Consider the following 17160-nt stretch of genomic DNA (forward strand, 5'->3'; position numbering starts at 1 on the left):
GATGAGAAAAATGAAATTCAGTCTCCTGCGTGATCATTCTTTGTGTTAACTGAGTTGCTCTTTTACAGATTTCAACTCTGACACCCTGACTGTAAGCATGGAAACCTTACAGAGGAACCTCCTTTCCACTGCTTGTTCCCAAAGCTCATGACCATGAGTGAAGGTTAGGGGAAAATCGACAGGTAAATCAAGAGTATCACCTTCTGGCTCCACTTTTTCTTCATCACAACGGTCCAGGACAGTGTCTGCAGAACCTCAGACACAGCCCTGATCAGCCCATTGACCTTGCACTACATCCTAGGCCCACGCATGAACATGACCCCAAGATACGTAATCCCCTTCACTTGGGCCAATAATTCTTCCCTGACCCAGAGGGGACACTCCACCCATTTCTGGCAGAGGACATTAGTCTCAGATTTGGAGGTGATGATCTTCATCCCAATTGTTTCACAATAAGCCTCAAACTTGCCCAGAGCACACTGGCAGTCAACTTCTCATGAGGCCAACAGAACCACATCATTTGCAAAAAGTAGAGATGCAATTCTTAGGTCTCCAAACTAGAAACCCTCCAACCCTGACTGCCCCTTAAAATCTTGTCCATGAAAATCATAAACAGGATTTGTGACAAGGGGTAGCCCTGGCGGAGTTCAACACCCATTGAAAATAGGTCTGATGAAATGTCAAGAATGCAGACAAAGCTCTTATTTTGGTTGTACAGAGACCGGATTGTGCGTTGAAGTGGACCTGGTACCCCATTCTCCTGCAGCATCTCACACAAAACACCTCAGTTTCCCAGTTCTAGGCCTTTTCCAAGTCTACAAAACACACGTAGACTGGTCGTTCATACTCCCAAGCCCCCTCCAATATCTGTGCGAGGGTAAAGAGCTGGCCCACTGCCCCACAGCCAGGACAGAACCCACACTGTTCATCCTGAATCAGAGAGTCAACTATTGGTCTTACGCTCCTTCCCAGCACCCTGGCAAAGGCTTTCCCATGGAGGCCAGGAAGTGTGATTTCTTCATAATTGGAGAATTTTGCCAATCCAAAAATACTCTCCCAGATTTCAATGCAACATTGTAAAGGCATGTCAGCCATGACAGCCCAACAACATCCAGAGACTTCAATATTTCAGGGTGAATCTCATCCACTCCTGGCAACTTGCCACTGCGAAGTTGACTACCTCAGTAACTTCCACAAGGGAGATAACACCAGGTTTGTCTGGGCCTTCCCTCCCTGCCTCCTCTGAGGATGGTATGCTAGTATGATTGAGGAGCTCTTCAAAGTGTTCTTTCTACCCCGACATTATTCCCAGTCCAGGTAAGCCACTCTCCACTCCTGCAAAAGCAGCTTGGGTTAAGAATGACCTCCCTATCCTGAGTCGTCTCATGCTTTGCCAGAAAGGCTCTGAGACCAACTGAAAGTCATTCTTCATGGCCTCTACAAACTCTTCCCATACCAACGCTTTGGAGCTCAGCAACCACTGAGGCTGCAGTCCTTTTGGCTGCCAGTACCTGTCCGCTGATTCTGCAGACCTCTGTGCTAACTATACATGAAAGGCCTCTTTTTTTCACCCTGAGGTTTTCCCATACCATAGGTGTCCATCGCAACAAGCACCAACAACAATCTGGCCACAACCTAGAGCAGCTGCTTCAACAAGGAAAACATGGAGAGTAATAACCCACAAGATGTGAACTTTGTTTCCTACAATGAGATATTCTTAGGTGATATATATATATACATACATACATACATACATACATACATACATACATACATATACACACTATACTTTTGTTTCCACAGTAAAAAGATGTGGTTTATAAACATACCTAGAATTATATTTTCATCATTTGGATCCAGAGTAAGTACAGGTGGGGAGAGCATAATATTCATTTCCTGATCATCCCAGATAATGTTGTCTTCCCAGCGACCATATACTAGTTCCTCGTTGTCAATGGGGAAAATGGAGAACCAGGGAGCATCTTCTTCCAAAGAGGCTGCAGAAAGAAAGAAACAACTCAATACAATATAGAAATTTGAAGTTTCTTTTACCAATAGTTGATTTTCAATAAAAAAGATGAAAATGCCACCTTGAAAATCATGAATATTTTTTTCCCGCTTGGAACCAGGAACTGTAATCAATTTGGGGATAGGTGGAGGTGTAGGTGGCATCAACTGGGAGTTGCTTCTTGTCAGACCTGTGAGATTCAGATTTTTTTCCATCCACAAGACATATTATTGTGTAATGTACAACTTTCATTTAATCCAATAATTTTTTTTTTTTGACTGAACTGTCTCTCGTTGGTATCCAATACCCTTTGTTGTACATGTCATAAAAAGAACAAAAACATTTAATTCATGATATTTTGTTAGTGACTTACCCTGTTGCGCATTGTAAGCATTGGCATTACGGGTCATGCTGGAGGGTAACCATCCTGCAAGACTCGCTCGCTGAGTTTTCGTGCCCTTGTGTTTCACATCCTCTCCATTCCAAATAATGTCATCCTCCCACTGCAGCTGAGTCACCATTAGGAAGACCTCATTCTCAAGTGCAGTTCTCTCCATATTGAAATTATCATCATCTCCACTCTGAAACAACAGATATATTTTATTTAAAACATGAATGTACAAGTCTCACTGCCCTTTTACTGCTACACATTTTCCTCATCTACACACCTCTGATGGAGTCTCTGATGTTTCTTTCAGCACTTCTTGCTTCTGAGGCTCAGGAGACAGCTCTTCTTTTAGTTTGAAACCATAGTTGAAGTTGCTTCCATCCTCAGGTACACCTAGCATGTCGTACCAGAGCTGGGCTGGACCATATCGCCACTCTGCGACTTTGGGTCGTGATTCAGTCTCCTTGTCCCCATCACCACATGCCTGAGAAAACTTAGATTCGACTGGAGCCATCATGGTTATCTGGATAACAAAGCAAAGTATTTATACTCAACAAAAATATAAACGCAACACTTTTGGTTTTGCTCCCATTTTGTATGAGATGAACTCAAAAGATCTAAAACTTTTTCCACATACACAATATCACCATTTCCTTCAAATATTGTTCACAAACCAGTCCAAATCTGTGATAGTGAGCACTACTCCTTTTCTGAGATAATCCATCCCACCTCACAGGTGTGCCATATCAAGATGCTGATTAGACACCATGATTAGTGCACAGGTGTGCCTTAGACTGTCTACAATAAAAGGCCACTCTGAAAGGTGCAGTTTTGTTTTATTGGGGGGGGGGGGGGGGGGAATACCAGTCAGTACCTGGTGTGACCACCATTTGCCTCATGCAGTGCAACACATCTTCTTCGCATAGAGTTGATCAGGTTGTCAATTGTGGCCTGTGGAATGTTGGTCCACTCCTCTTCAATGGCTGTATGAAGTTGCTGGATATTGGCAGGAACTGGTACACGCTGTCGTATACGCGGGTCCAGAGCATCCCAAACATGCTCAATGGGTGACATGTCCGGTGAGTATGCCGGCCATGCAAGAACTGGGACATTTTCAGCTTCCAAGAATTGCGTACAGATCCTTGCAACATGGGGCCGTGCATTATCCTGCTGCAACATGAGGTGATGTTCTTGGATGTATGGCACAACAATGGGCCTCAGGATCTCGTCACGGTATTTCTGTGCTTTCAAAATGCCATCAATAAAATGCACCTGTGTTCTTCATCCATAACAGACGCCTGCCCATACCATAACCCCACCGCCACCATGGGCCACTCGATCCACAACATTGACATCAGAAAACCGCTCACCCACACGACGCCACACACGCTGTCTGCCATCTGCCCTGGACAGTGTGAACCGGGATTCATCCGTGAAGAGAACACCTCTCCAATGTGCCAAACGCCAGCGAATGTGAGCATTTGCCCACTCAAGTCGGTTACGACGACGAACTGGAGTCAGGTCGAGAACCCGATGAGGACGACGAGCATGCAGATGAGCTTCCCTGAGACGGTTTCTGACAGTTTGTGCAGAAATTCTTTGGTTATGCAAACCGATTGTTTCAGCAGCTGTCCGAGTGGCTGGTCTCAGATGATCTTGGAGGTGAACATGCTGGATGTGGAGGTCCTGGGCTGGTGTGGTTACACATGGTCTGCGGTTGTGAGGCTGGTTGGATGTACTGCCAAATTCTCTGAAATGCCTTTGGAGACGGCTTATGGTAGAGAAATGAATATTCAATACACGAGCAACAGCTCTGGTTGACATTCCTGCTGTCAGCATGCCAATTGCACGCTCCCTCAAATCTTGTGACATCTGTGGCATTGTTCTGTGTGATAAAACTGCACCTTTCAGAGTGGCCTTTTATTGTGGGCAGTCTAAGGCACACCTGTGCACTAATCATGGTGTCTAATCAGCATCCTGATATGGCACACCTGTGAGGTGGGATGGATTATCTCAGCAAAGGAGAAGTGCTCACTATCACAGATTTAGACTGGTTTGTGAACAATATTTGAGGGAAATGGTGATATTGTGTATGTGGAAAAAGTTTTAGATCTGAGTTCATCTCATAGAAAATGGGAGCAAAACCAAAAGTGTTGCGTTTATATTTTTGTTGAGTATATAATCCATGAAAAACACTGTATGGACCAAACTACAAAGAGAATAATCTCATACACCTGTGAGATTTACCTCATCATCAGAGAGACACTGCTCTGGGGGTGGAGGCAGTGCATACTCGTAAATCCATCCAGACTTCTCTTGAGCTTGTTCTGTGAGTTCTCCTTCTGGAGGAGGCGTCCCAGACTGAAGATCACGGTGCTTCCGTTTCTTCTTTCTGCGAGCACTCCTCCAGACTGATGGCATGTTCTTTTCAGGACCAAACAGTCTTAAGAACCGAAGAACCTATCAACGCATTCAAGCCATCATTGTACTTGTTTAAACAGTTACAATCATGGAGTAAAGTCTCACTGCGGTAATGTTTAGGTGCTGTAGGTATGTCTCACCTTTCCAGGCCTAAACTGTGGGAAAAGCTCTGTAACACTTGGAAGGGCTTTGGCAGCATCTTTTTGCATGATGCCAGCAAGAGGGAGGTTGAGCCTATCTGGAGTGCCAGGAGCCCCAGAACCCTGACAGGGACGATCGGTCTCTGACTCGGAGTCCGAGGAACTGCTGAAATCAACCTTGTCACCTGCTGAAGATGGCGCAATAATGGAGGGTAGGATAATCCCATCACCCTCTTCCCCAACTGTAAAACAAGAAAGTATTATCAAAAATGATCGGATCCTAAATCCATGGAAAAAGCTTTGTTACAATTGGAGGACGGAGAGGAGCACATCATCACCATCACCACTAAGCATGTCCTTACTGGTTGTGCTCTGAGAAGAAGGTTCATCTTTCTTAGCAGATGTAGGAAGACTCGGAGGTGGTGGAGGCGGCATGAGTTTTGAGTCAATATCCTCACAGTCAGCATCATAGTCATCCTCATCATCTTAAAAGACAGTCCAAGGAATGCTTTTACATTTTAAATAAAAGGTGTCAGCAGTAAGAGTAAAGCACAGTAACATTTTTGAAACATTTAAAAGAATTCATAAAAATGGAATAAATATCTAAAAAGCAATGAATAAATAATATGTATATATTATCATCAGATGAAATTAATTTTCTAAATTATACAAAAAAAATGAATATCTTACAAGTGTAAGTAATTTCTTTGAAAACAATGCACACACAAATGCAAGAGTAATATTTCTGCCTTACTGTAAGAGTAATCAAAAAGTAAATGTGAGGTCTTGGTTTAATTACCCGCTTTCCTAATGGGTTGCAGAGTTCCCATGGCCTGACGGTACTTCTTTGTCTCATCTTCAGCAACCTCACTGATATCAGAATAGTCAACTGCATCGTCAGTGCTTTTCACCCAACCTGAAGATCAAGGCTTTCATGTATGTCACTCCCATTAATTGGCAAAACAATAAGTGACTCCTTCAAACTTTTAACATTACCCTCTGCCGTTGCCCCTCCAGAGTCTCTGCTTTCCTCTTGCTCGTCCTCCTCATTTGCAGTGATCTCTGTAATGAGCGAGCCAAGGCCAAGTGTGCCCAAACCAGCCAGATGTTTTTTGGACTCCTGTGTAAGTTTAGAAATAACAGGAAGAGATAAATAGATAATTGTAATCAGACCTGAATGTACACTACACAACACACAGGTATCTCCCCATTAATTATACAATTCTATATTCTGATGTCAATAGTGAAGTGGTTGTTGAATTATTTACTACCTATTGCCTGCTTATTACCAATCACATCTATGGCATTCTGTTGGTCTTGATGATGATGGATTATGTGACATCTTCTGTGAATTTGATCCATAGTCCAAAGTTTGAAGCACACATGACTGCAAACTGGGCATGAACTGCCAGCACGTAGGACAGAAATGAGGGCAACTTTATGTTGGGGTTCCCTATCAACTGCCAGGTACTAAAAAATTATTAATCGAGTGCAGAGAGGTCCATACGAAAAAGACTAAGGTCTGATATTTCCGTACAGGCTGAGCACGCGAGGTTAATAATTTGTTTATTACATGACTGTTCAGAGTTTTGTTTTCATCTTGTTGGTCTTCATTTTGCATGTCCACTTTGAGCTTGTTTGCTGTTAATTCCTCCAATTCAAACTCATCTGTGTAATAAAATATGCTCGATGAATGGTCCTCTGCGTCAATCACAATTTCTTTGTTCACTTTTTGTTTTGTTTTATTTTGCACTGTGAAAATTGCAAAACTGAAACCGAAAATATCAGACCAGAAATCAGCCAATCAGAGCGCTCATACTATCGTAGCCATATAATAAAAGTGACTGACTTCTTATGTTTCATTACACCTCATTAATTACACGCTATGTTTGCATTCTGTATGTGGTCCGCTGACTTAACACAACTCAAATCAGTTTTTTTCCCACTAGTTCTGCAGTAGTATGTTTCAGTTATGTCCCAGTTGCAGTACTATCGCTGCACAGCAGAGGCAGCAGTTCTACTTTGGATGATGATGGAGTTGAAACGCAACTGAATGACCCATTATATCATCAGTACATTGTCATGCCCCACCATCACAAATATTAATGAGGATTCCTGCTATTTTGTCACCTCACAGAAAAGCAGGTTAAAACAGGTGTTCCCAGGCCAGAAAACAGATGAGAAGTTTATAAAGTCGAAAGGTACAGGCTTTTATATGACCCTTCTGATCCTTTTTACAAAAACATTGTCAATACCACATAGTAACAACTGATAAAGAAGTGCTTTAGCGCAGTAGTCCTATTTGGCTGTAGTGATATTCTGGTATGCTTTTCTGATGAATGCAACATAATTTCATAATGTCTCTGTGGCTTTATCACAGTGTCACTCATACCCTTTAGTTTTACATCATCTTTCTAGCCGTACTGGTTGTGGAATTATTCTGGAAAACCATTTCCAAGTTATTTTGTACACAGACACGTAATCGACTGCTTTATCCATCACAGTCGATACTACATAAATTATGTTATTACTGAAAAGCATCTTTCAAACACTCACATTGTCAAGAACACTGTCATCCTCCAGCTGACCATCTTCATTTATATTTCCAAAGAGAAACCCAGTTATAGAGAAAGGACGAGAGATGTCTTCGTCGCTATCAGAGTCAGACATTCTGAAAGGCAACAACATAAAATGTCATGAAGGCAACTTCTTGTGAGTGTAAACATCTGAATAAGAGTAGAAAAGTGACATTACTTAAACTTAAATATTGGGTATGAACAGCATATACGTAAAAATACGAGGGTAAGCTGAAAAGTTCTAAGGCTCACCAAGAAGGAGAAATGCCATTTCAATAAAACTTGGCATGCATTAAGTTCAACTCTTCTGATGACTAACTGTGTTATTTTCTTCCAGGTTGTGAGGTAGTTTGTGGTTCATAGCCAAGTTTGAAAGTTTGTGGTAGAGAGAAATAGCAAAAATGGACAAAATCTGGCATTGCGGTGTGATTAAGTACCTGCATAAGAAGGGGTTAAAGCCCAAGGACATTCATGCGGATATGGTTGCTACATTAGGGGATGAAGCTCCCTCCATATCTACAGTGCAGAAGTGGGCAGCTGAATTTAAGAGGGGGAGAGAGAGCCTTGAAGATGACCCAAGGTCTGGATGGCCTGCAACAGCCACAACCCAGAAAAACATTGGCCTTGTTCATGAAATGGTGATGGACGACAGACGATTGACGATTAATCAGCTAGCAGATGCTGTGGGAATATCCCGTGAGAGAATCGAACACATTCTGCATGAAGAACTTGGAATGTCAAAGGTGTCAGCTCGGTGGGTGCCACATCTTCTGACGCCTGATCAGAAACGCACCAGGCTAGTTATGTCGAAGGCAAACTTGGCGCAATTTGAAGAAGATCCAGCCAATTACATGGAACGTTTTCTTACCCAGGATGAGTGTTGCGTTCACCACTTTGAACCAGAGACAAAAAAACAATCAATGCAGTGGAAACACCCAAGGTCACCACCTCCAAAAAAGGCCAAGGCTGTTTCGTCTGCGGGGAAGGTCATGGTTTCAGTTTTCTGGGATGCCAAGGGAATTGTGTTCGTGGACTATCTTGAAAAGGGACAAACCATAAATGGACAGTACTATTCTAACCTACTGAGACAGTTATGCGAGGCTATCAAAAAGAAGCGACCAGGAAAGCTGACGAAAGGGGTGCTGTTCCATCAAGACAACACCCCAGCTCACAAGTCAACAGTGGCCATGGCCACTATCCACGAGTGTGGATTCGAACTGGTAGATCACCCACCATACTCCCTTGACTTGGCACCCTCGGACTTTCATCCGTTCCCAAACCTGAAAAAAAACTTGGCTGGGAAGCACTATCGGAGCAATGATGAGGTGATGGCTGCCGTTGAGGACTATTTTGACTCTCAAGATGAAAGCTTCTATGCCAAGGGAATCGAAGCACTCAAGCACCGCTGGAAGAAGTGTGTGGAGTTACAGGGAGACTATGTAGAAAAATAACCCTGAATTTGTTCAATTCGACAACTGCATCATAGTCAGCCTTAGAACTTTTCAGCCTACCCTTGTAATTAAGGTCAGAGAGAGAGAGAGGAATAAAAAACATCTGTGACTGAAGTAGCTCCTTGATGACAATACTGTAGATCCATGTTCTCCATCTCACATTAATGCATGTATAATAAATTCCACCAATTTTACATGTCTACCCCGATCTACAAACACAAACAAACTACACAGGCTAAACGGTGGTACTGAGTATACATATTTATTTTTCAATATCCAACATTCATCATTAATTATAGAACACCATTTCCAGTAGTAAATAAATTTTAGTTGAAAGAAAACTGTCTTTTAACTAACTCTGATGCTTGCCTCCATTAAGGTGGTTGTGTCATTACAATCAGTGGACCGTTTAAGCGCACGAGAAATCAAAATTTCCGCTCAGCTCCACAAAACCAGTTAAAATGGCATGCATAAGGACACATTAGGTTTTGGTGTTGCACACTATCTGGATACGGCCCAGGTCAGGGAGCATGCGTTGGTGCCACACTTTGCCACATCCAATACAGAACCACCTTGAGTCTTGGATGACAACCAAACAGGCAGACAACCAGTCCATCCCCATTCCCCACCTCTCAAAAGTAGCCATCTCTCTGCTACAGCCAGGTGAAATGTGGGTGTCCCCTTGACCTCTTCCACTTGGTGGAGTCCTCACAACGGAGGCACCTGTGCTGGATCATGCACGGAGAAACATCGTGTGGTCAAAATGTCATACCTGACATTCCCCCATAATGCAAGTGGTACGCCTCATATTAGTCTGCCTAAGTAAGTATTCATTTCACACAAACATTCCAGGATCCTCCGAAAAGACCTCGTACAAAAGACATTCCTTTGTTGCCTTAGGTCACTGGCTGGCATTTAAGTCACACAACCATACAGTGCAACAGGACACACAAAGACCCTAAAAACCTGTACCTTTGCTCTCCTGCAACTACAGCCATACTTGTTTACAAATATTGACATCACAAGCATGAGCACTAATGTGGTTGTCAAGGAAGCAATTGATACCACAAAAGAGTGAATGGCATCTTCAAGTTCAGGAAGCGATTTGGCTGTCTCTGAATACGTTTGAAATCTAGATAACACCGCAAAAGCAAGGAATTTCTGTACGCTAACCTTCAACCGTCTTTGTAAACTTCCAGATCCGTCAACAAGCCCACGTGACCAGATTCATGACGTCATGGGAAGTATCGCTATGTCAGCATCACCAAGCACCTCTACAACCCCTGGCAAAAATTATGGAATCACGGGCCTCGGAGGATGTTCATTCAGTTGTTTAATTTTGTAGAAAAAAAAGCAGATCACAGACATGACACAAACTAAAGTCATTTCAAATGGCAACTTTCTGGCTTTAAGGAACACTATAAGAAATCAGGAAAAAAAAATTGTGGCAGTCAGTAACAATTACTTTTTTAGACCAAGCAGAGGGAAAAAATATGGAATCACTCAATTCTGAGGAAAAAATTATGGAATCATGAAAAACAAAAGAACGCTCCAACACATCACTAGTATCTTGTTGAACCACCTCTGGCTTTTATAACAGCTTGCAGTCTCTGAGGCATGGACTTAATGAGTGACAAACAGTACTCTTCATCAATCTGGCTCCAACTTTCTCTGATTGCTGTTGCCAGATCAGCTTTGCAGGTTGGAGCCTTGTCATGGACCATTTTCTTCAACTTCCACCAAAGATTTTCAATTGGATTAAGAACAGGACTATTTGCAGGCCAGGACATTGACCCTATGTGTCTTTTTGCAAGGAATGTTTTCACAGTTTTTGCTCTATGGCAAGATGCATTATCATCTTGAAAAATGATATCATCCCCAAACATCCTTTCAATTGATGGGATAAGAAAAGTGTCCAAAATATCAACGTAAACCTGTGCATTTATTTATGATGTAATGACAGCCATCTCCACAGGGCCTTTACCTGACATGCAGCCCCATATCATCAATGACTGTGGAAATTTACATGTTCTCTTCAGGCAGTCATCTTTATGCAACCCCTGGCAAAAATTATGGAATCACCGGCCTCGGAGGATGTTCATTCAGTTGTTTAATTTTGTAGAAAAAAGCAGATCACAGACATGACACAAAACTAAAGTCATTTCAAATGGCAACTTTCTGGCTTTAAGAAACACTATAAGAAATCAGGAAAAAAATTGTGGCAGTCAGTAACGTCACTCCTTTTTAGATGCAGACTAATGAGCAGATCTGATCTGATGCAGGTGTTAGTTTTGGGGATGAAAATTTACAGGGTGATTCCATAATTTATTCCTCAGAATTGAGTGAGTCCATATTTTTTTCCCTTTGCTTGGTCTAAAAAAGTAACTGTTACTGACTGCCACAATTATTTTTCCTGATTTCTTATAGTGTTTCTTAAAGCCAGAAAGTTGCCATTTGAAATGACTAGTTTTGTGTCATGTCTTTGATCTGCTTTTTTTCTACAAAATTAAACAACTGAATGAACATCCTCCGAGGCCGGTGATTCCATAATTATTGCCAGGGGTTGTAAATCTCATTGGAACAGCACCAAACAAAAGTTCCAGCATCATCACCTTGCCCAATGCAGAGTCGAGATTCATCACTGAATATGACTTTCATCCAGTCATCCACAGTCCACGATTGCTTTTCGTTAGCCCATTGTAACCTTGTTTTTTTCTGTTTAGGTGTTAATGATGGCTTTTGATTAGCTTTTCTGTATGTAAATCCCATTTCCTTTAGGCGGTTTCTTACAGTTCGGTCACAGACGTTGACTCCAGTTTCCTCCCATTTGTTCCTCATTTGTTTTGTTGTGCATTTTTGATTTTTGAGACATATTGCTTTAAGTTTTCTGTCTTGACACTTTGATGTCTTCCTTGGTCTACCAGTATGTTTGCCTTTAACAACCTTCCCGTGTTGTTTGTATTTGGTCCAGAGTTTAGACACAGCTGACTGTGAACAACCAACATCTTTTGCAACATTGCGTGATGATTTACCCTCTTTTAAGAGTTTGATAATCCTCTCCTTTGTTTCAATTGACGTCTCTCGTGTTGGAGCCATGATTCATGTCAGTCCACTTGGTGCAACAGCTCTCCAAGGTGTGATCACTCCTTTGTAGATGCAGACTAACGAGCAGATCTGATTTGATGCAGGTGTTAGTTTTGGGGATGAAAATTTACAGGGTGATTCCATAATTTATTCCTCAGAATTGAGTGATTCCATATTTTTTTCCCTCTGCTTGGTCTAAAAAAGTAACCGTTACTGACTGCCACAATTATTTTTCCTGATTTCTTATAGTATTTCTTAAAGCCAGAAAGTTGCCATTTGAAATTACTTTAGTTTTGTGTCATGTCTTTGATCTGCTTTTTTTCTACAAAATTAAACAACTGAATGAACATCCTCCGAGGCCGGTGATTCCATCATTTTTGCCAGGGGTTGTATTCCCAATCTAATAACCTTCAGTCTCAAAGGCAGAGGATGCAAAGACATGAACATCACTGCTGAGTTAGCGAATGTCTCTAAAAGTTCAAGACATTCACCGCATACAGATACACTTCTGTTTGGCAAATCCAGGAAGTTATTCAAAGCCTGGATCTTAGCTTTATCTGAATGTGGATTATAGATAGATACACATCCCATGTCTTTAAACATGCAGGTACCAACATGCAGACCGATGTTATATTCATGCATTTGCTGTGTTAGAACTACAAACAAACCTTCCTATTTACTTCAAAGATATGATTAAACTGAAACAAAAAAGTCGACACTTTAATCCCACATTTTGCAAATATTTAGTTTGATGTGACTGAATGCTTCCGACCAAAGTAATTAGCTTTAGCTAGCAATAGCTCACTAGTTAGCTTAGTCATATAAATAAGTTTGTGGCAACAACGGGCGGGACAGTAAGCGCTTTAGCTTCAAACTTACCTCGTGTGACTTCTTAAATTAAAAATCCATAATTTCAGAACGTGACACACAATGACCTGGTTAGCCTGTAGCTAATGCTAACTGCTTCAGATAGCAAAGCGAGTCCTCTCACTGCAATAAGATACAACCTGTGCCATTATCATGGGCACGAGAGCCTACATTTATCGTATTACAAGATAACGCATTTTTTTTTTTTTTTTTTTTTTTTTAAAGTTCGTCGTTTTGGTCTGTTCTGCGGTGTCGAGCAGACAGGCACTGTGACGTCACAAGAGGATGCATGAGGCGTTCAGGAGTAAGAGGAATTGAAAGGGGTAATATTTGTGTTTCAGATGTATTTGAAGGTAATAGCAAGCTTTATAGTTATGAAAATGTCTTAAAAACAGTCCTTTCCCGTCAAATGCAAAGAATTTGCTTCTGTTGTAAAGGCAAATCCTCAGAGTATGCTCGAGTGAATCAAGTGTCATCTCATCAAAAGATTGAGGTTCAAACACCTACTCCTACAACCCCAATTCCAATGAAGTTGAAACATTGTGTGAAATGTAAATAAAAACAGAATACAATGATTTCCAAATCCTCTTCAAACTATATTCCATTGAATACACCACAAAGACAAGATATTTAATGTTCAAACTGATAGACTTTTTTGTTTTTGTGCAAATATTTGGTCATTTTGGAATGGATGCCTACAACACGTTTCAAAAAATCTGGGACAGGAGCAACAAAAGACTGGGAAAGTTGATGAATGCTCAAAGAACACCTGTTTTGAACATTCCACAGGTGAACAGGTTAATTGGAAACAGGTGAGTGTCATGATTGGGTATAGAATATAAAGAGCATCCCCAAAAGGCTCAGCCATTCACAAGCAAAGATGGGGTGGGAATCACCGCTTTGTGAACAACTGCATGAAAAAAATAGTCCAACAGTTTAAGGACAATGTTTCTCAATGTTCAATTGCAAGGAATTTAGGGATTCCATCATCTACAGCCCATAATTAGAAGATTCAGAGAATCTGGAGAACTTTCGACACGTAAGCAGCAAGGCCGAAAACCAACATTGAATGCCCGTGACCTTCAATCCCTCACGCGGCACTGCATTAAAAACCGACATCATTGTGTAAAGGATCTTACCGCATGTGCTCAGGAACACTTCAGAAAATAATTGTCAAATAACACAGTTCGTTGTTACATCTACAAGTGCAAGTTAAAATTCTACCATGCAAAGCGAAAGCTATACATCAACAACATCCATAAATGCCGCTGCCTTCTGGGGCCTGAGCTCATTTGAAATGGACAGACCCAAAGTGGAAAAATGTGCTTTGGTCTGATGAGTCCACATTTCAAATTATTTTTAGAAATCATGGACATCATGTCCGCCAAAGAGGAAAAAGACCATCCAGATTGTTACCAGCGCAAAGTTCAACAGCCAGCATTTGAGGTGGTATGGGGGTGTGTTAGTGCCTGTGGCATAGGCAACTTACACATCTGTGATGGCACCATCAATGCTGAAAGGTACAGTTGTATGCAAAAGTTTGGGCACCCCTGATAATTTTCATGATTTTCCTTTATAAATCATTGGTTGTCTGGATCAGAAATTTCAGTCAAGCAGACGAACACACTGATATTTGTGAACTGAAATTAAGTTTCTAGTATTTACAGAAAGTGTGCAATTATTATTTAAACAAAATTAGACAGGTGCACAAATTTGGGCACCCTTGTCATTTTATTGATTTTAATACATTTAGCACTAATTATTGGAGTACAAAATTGGTTTGGTAAGCTCAATGACCCTTGACCTCCTTACACAGGTGAGTCCAATCATGAGAAAGGGTATTTAAGGTGGCCATTTGCAAATGTTGCCCCTCTTTGCGTCTCTTCTAATGAGTGGCAACATGGAAGTGTCTAAACACCTCTCAAATGACCTGAAAACAAAGATTGTTCAACATCATGGTTTAGGGGAAGGATACAAAAAACTATCTCAGATATTTCAGCTGTCAGTTTCCACTGTGAGGAACATAGTGAGGAAATGGAAGACCACAGGCACAGTACTAGATAAGGCCTGAAGTGGCAGGCCAAGAAAAATCTCAGATAAGCTGAAGCAAAGGATGGTGAGAACAGTCATAGTCAACCCACAGACCTGCTCCAAAGACCTACAACATGATCTTCCTGCAGATACTGTCTCTCTGCATCATTCAACTATACAGCGCACTTTGCACAAAGATATGCTGTATGATACTGTAATGCAGAGGAAGCCTTTTCTGCGTACACACCACAGAGTCGCTTGAGGTATGCTAAAGCATATTTGGACAAGCCAGCTTCATTATGGAATAAGGTGCTGTGGACTGATGAAACTAAAATTGAGTTATTTGGACATAAGGGGCGGTATGCATGGTTGAAAAATAACATAGCATTCCAAGAAAAATGCTTGCTACCTACAGTAAAATTTGGAGGTGGTCATCATGCTGTGTAGCCAGTGCAGGTACTGGGAATCTTGTTAAAGTTGAGGGTCACATGGATTCCAGTCAATATCAGCAGATTCTTGAGAACAATGTTCATGAATCAATGAAAAAGTTGAAGTGGCGCCGGGGGCTGGATCTTTCAACAAGACAACAATGCTAAACACTGTTCAAAATCTAAGGCATTCATGCAGAGAAACAAGTACAATGTTCTGGAATGGCCATTTCAGTCCCCAGACCTGAATATTATTGAAAATCTGTGGTGTGATTTTTAAGCGGGCTGTCCATGCTCAGAAACCAACAAACCTGACTGAACTGGAGATGTTTTGTAAAGAAGAATGGTCCAAAATACCTTCAACCAGAATCCAGACTCTCATTGGAAGCTATAGAAAGCGTTTAGAGGCTGTTATTTCTGCAAAAGGAGGATCTACTAAATATTGATGTATTTTTTTCTGTTGGGGTGCCCAAATTTATGCACCTGCCTAATTTTGTTTAAAGAATTATTGCACACTTTCTGTAAATCCTATAAACTTCATTTCACTTCTCAAATATCACTGTGTTTGTCTGCTATATGATATATTTAACTGAAATTGTTGATCCAAACAACCAAAGATTTATAAGGGAAAATCATGGAAATCATCAGGGGTGCCCAAACTTTTACATACCACTGTACATCCAGGTTTTGGAGCAAAACATGCTGCCATCCAAGCAACATCTTTTTCAGGGACGTCCCTGCTTATTTCAGCAAGACAATGCCAAGCCACATTCTGCACGTGTTACAACAGCGTGGCTTCGTAGTAAAAGAGTGCGGAAACGCAAAATACAACGGAGATCCCGGTCTGTTGAACAACTGAAGTCGTATATCAAGCAAGAATGGGAAAGAATTCCACCTACAAAGCTTTGACAATTAGTGTCCTTGGTTCTCAAACTTATTGAGTGTTGTTAGAAGGCAAAGTGATGTAACACAGTGGTAAACATACCACTGTCCCAGCTTTTTTGAAACATGTTGCAGGCATCCATTTCAAAATGAGCAAATATTTGCACAAAAACAATAAAGTTTATCAGTTTGAACATTAAATCTTGTCTTTGTGGTGTATTCAATTATATATAGGTTGAAGAGGATTTGCAAATCATTGTATTCTATTTTTATTTACATTTTACACAACGTCCCAACTTCATTGGAACTGGGGTTGTACAATGGGGGTGGGGGGGGCAGTGATATACTAAAATGTACAAACATGTTAGGAATACACTTTAGAGCTATAACAAGATCTCCCCAAAAGCAAATTGGAATTCACAATTAGGGAATATAATTTGGTGTAAAATGGGGTTGTCCAGTTTTGCATTTCAAATAAAATAAGAGCACTTCAGTTTAAAATAGATTAGATATTAGATATATCCCTTGGGAAGACTCCCTCAGGGAAATTGAGGATACACTATTACTGCACATTTATCTTTGCAATAACACAATTTCCAGGTTCACTGACTTGGATGATAAATGCACTTTTTGTGGGATTGAATCAGAGACATTTACTTTGTATTTGCCCTGTGCCATATATGTTTTGGAGGGATTTTGAAAAATATATCTATGGGGAAAAAAACAACAAAACAAAACAACAAAAAAAAAACAACATACCATCAGTTGGTCTGGAGGATATCATTACAAGATTTGTATGTAATAATAAGCCTTTTTCCTTTGTAATGAGTCTTTTGTTGCTAATCAGAAGATTTTACTTACACAAAATGAGAATCTCAAAATCA

The 17160-nt window shown here is 41.0% G+C and overlaps 1 protein-coding gene across 11 annotated transcripts in view; it reads right to left on the reverse strand.

Moving 5' to 3' along the window:
* taf1 (TAF1 RNA polymerase II, TATA box binding protein (TBP)-associated factor) overlaps positions 1–13141 on the reverse strand; it is a 67440-nt gene extending 54299 nt beyond the window's left edge. For 9 of the 11 annotated variants that reach the window (XM_034178670.1, XM_034178669.1, XM_034178664.1 and 6 more), the window contains exons 1-11: positions 12948–13140; positions 7514–7628; positions 5954–6077; positions 5757–5873; positions 5320–5442; positions 4958–5199; positions 4644–4856; positions 2677–2919; positions 2382–2589; positions 2091–2198; positions 1830–1997 (exon numbers count right to left, since the gene is read on the reverse strand). In XM_034178670.1, the coding sequence (XP_034034561.1) occupies positions 1830–1997; positions 2091–2198; positions 2382–2589; positions 2677–2919; positions 4644–4856; positions 4958–5199; positions 5320–5442; positions 5757–5873; positions 5954–6077; positions 7514–7627 (1660 nt within the window). In that variant the 5' untranslated portion in view covers position 7628; positions 12948–13140. Of the gene's footprint in view, positions 1–1829; positions 1998–2090; positions 2199–2381; positions 2590–2676; positions 2920–4643; positions 4857–4957; positions 5200–5319; positions 5443–5756; positions 5874–5953; positions 6078–7513; positions 7629–12947 lie in introns of those variants that run through there. The other 2 variants (XM_034178663.1, XM_034178666.1) reach the window with 2 other exon arrangements.
* Between the last annotated feature and the right edge of the window lie 4019 nt (positions 13142–17160).

This window comes from Thalassophryne amazonica, chromosome 9, assembly GCF_902500255.1.
Source record: "Thalassophryne amazonica chromosome 9, fThaAma1.1, whole genome shotgun sequence".
Classification (NCBI taxonomy): Eukaryota; Metazoa; Chordata; class Actinopteri; order Batrachoidiformes; family Batrachoididae; genus Thalassophryne; species Thalassophryne amazonica.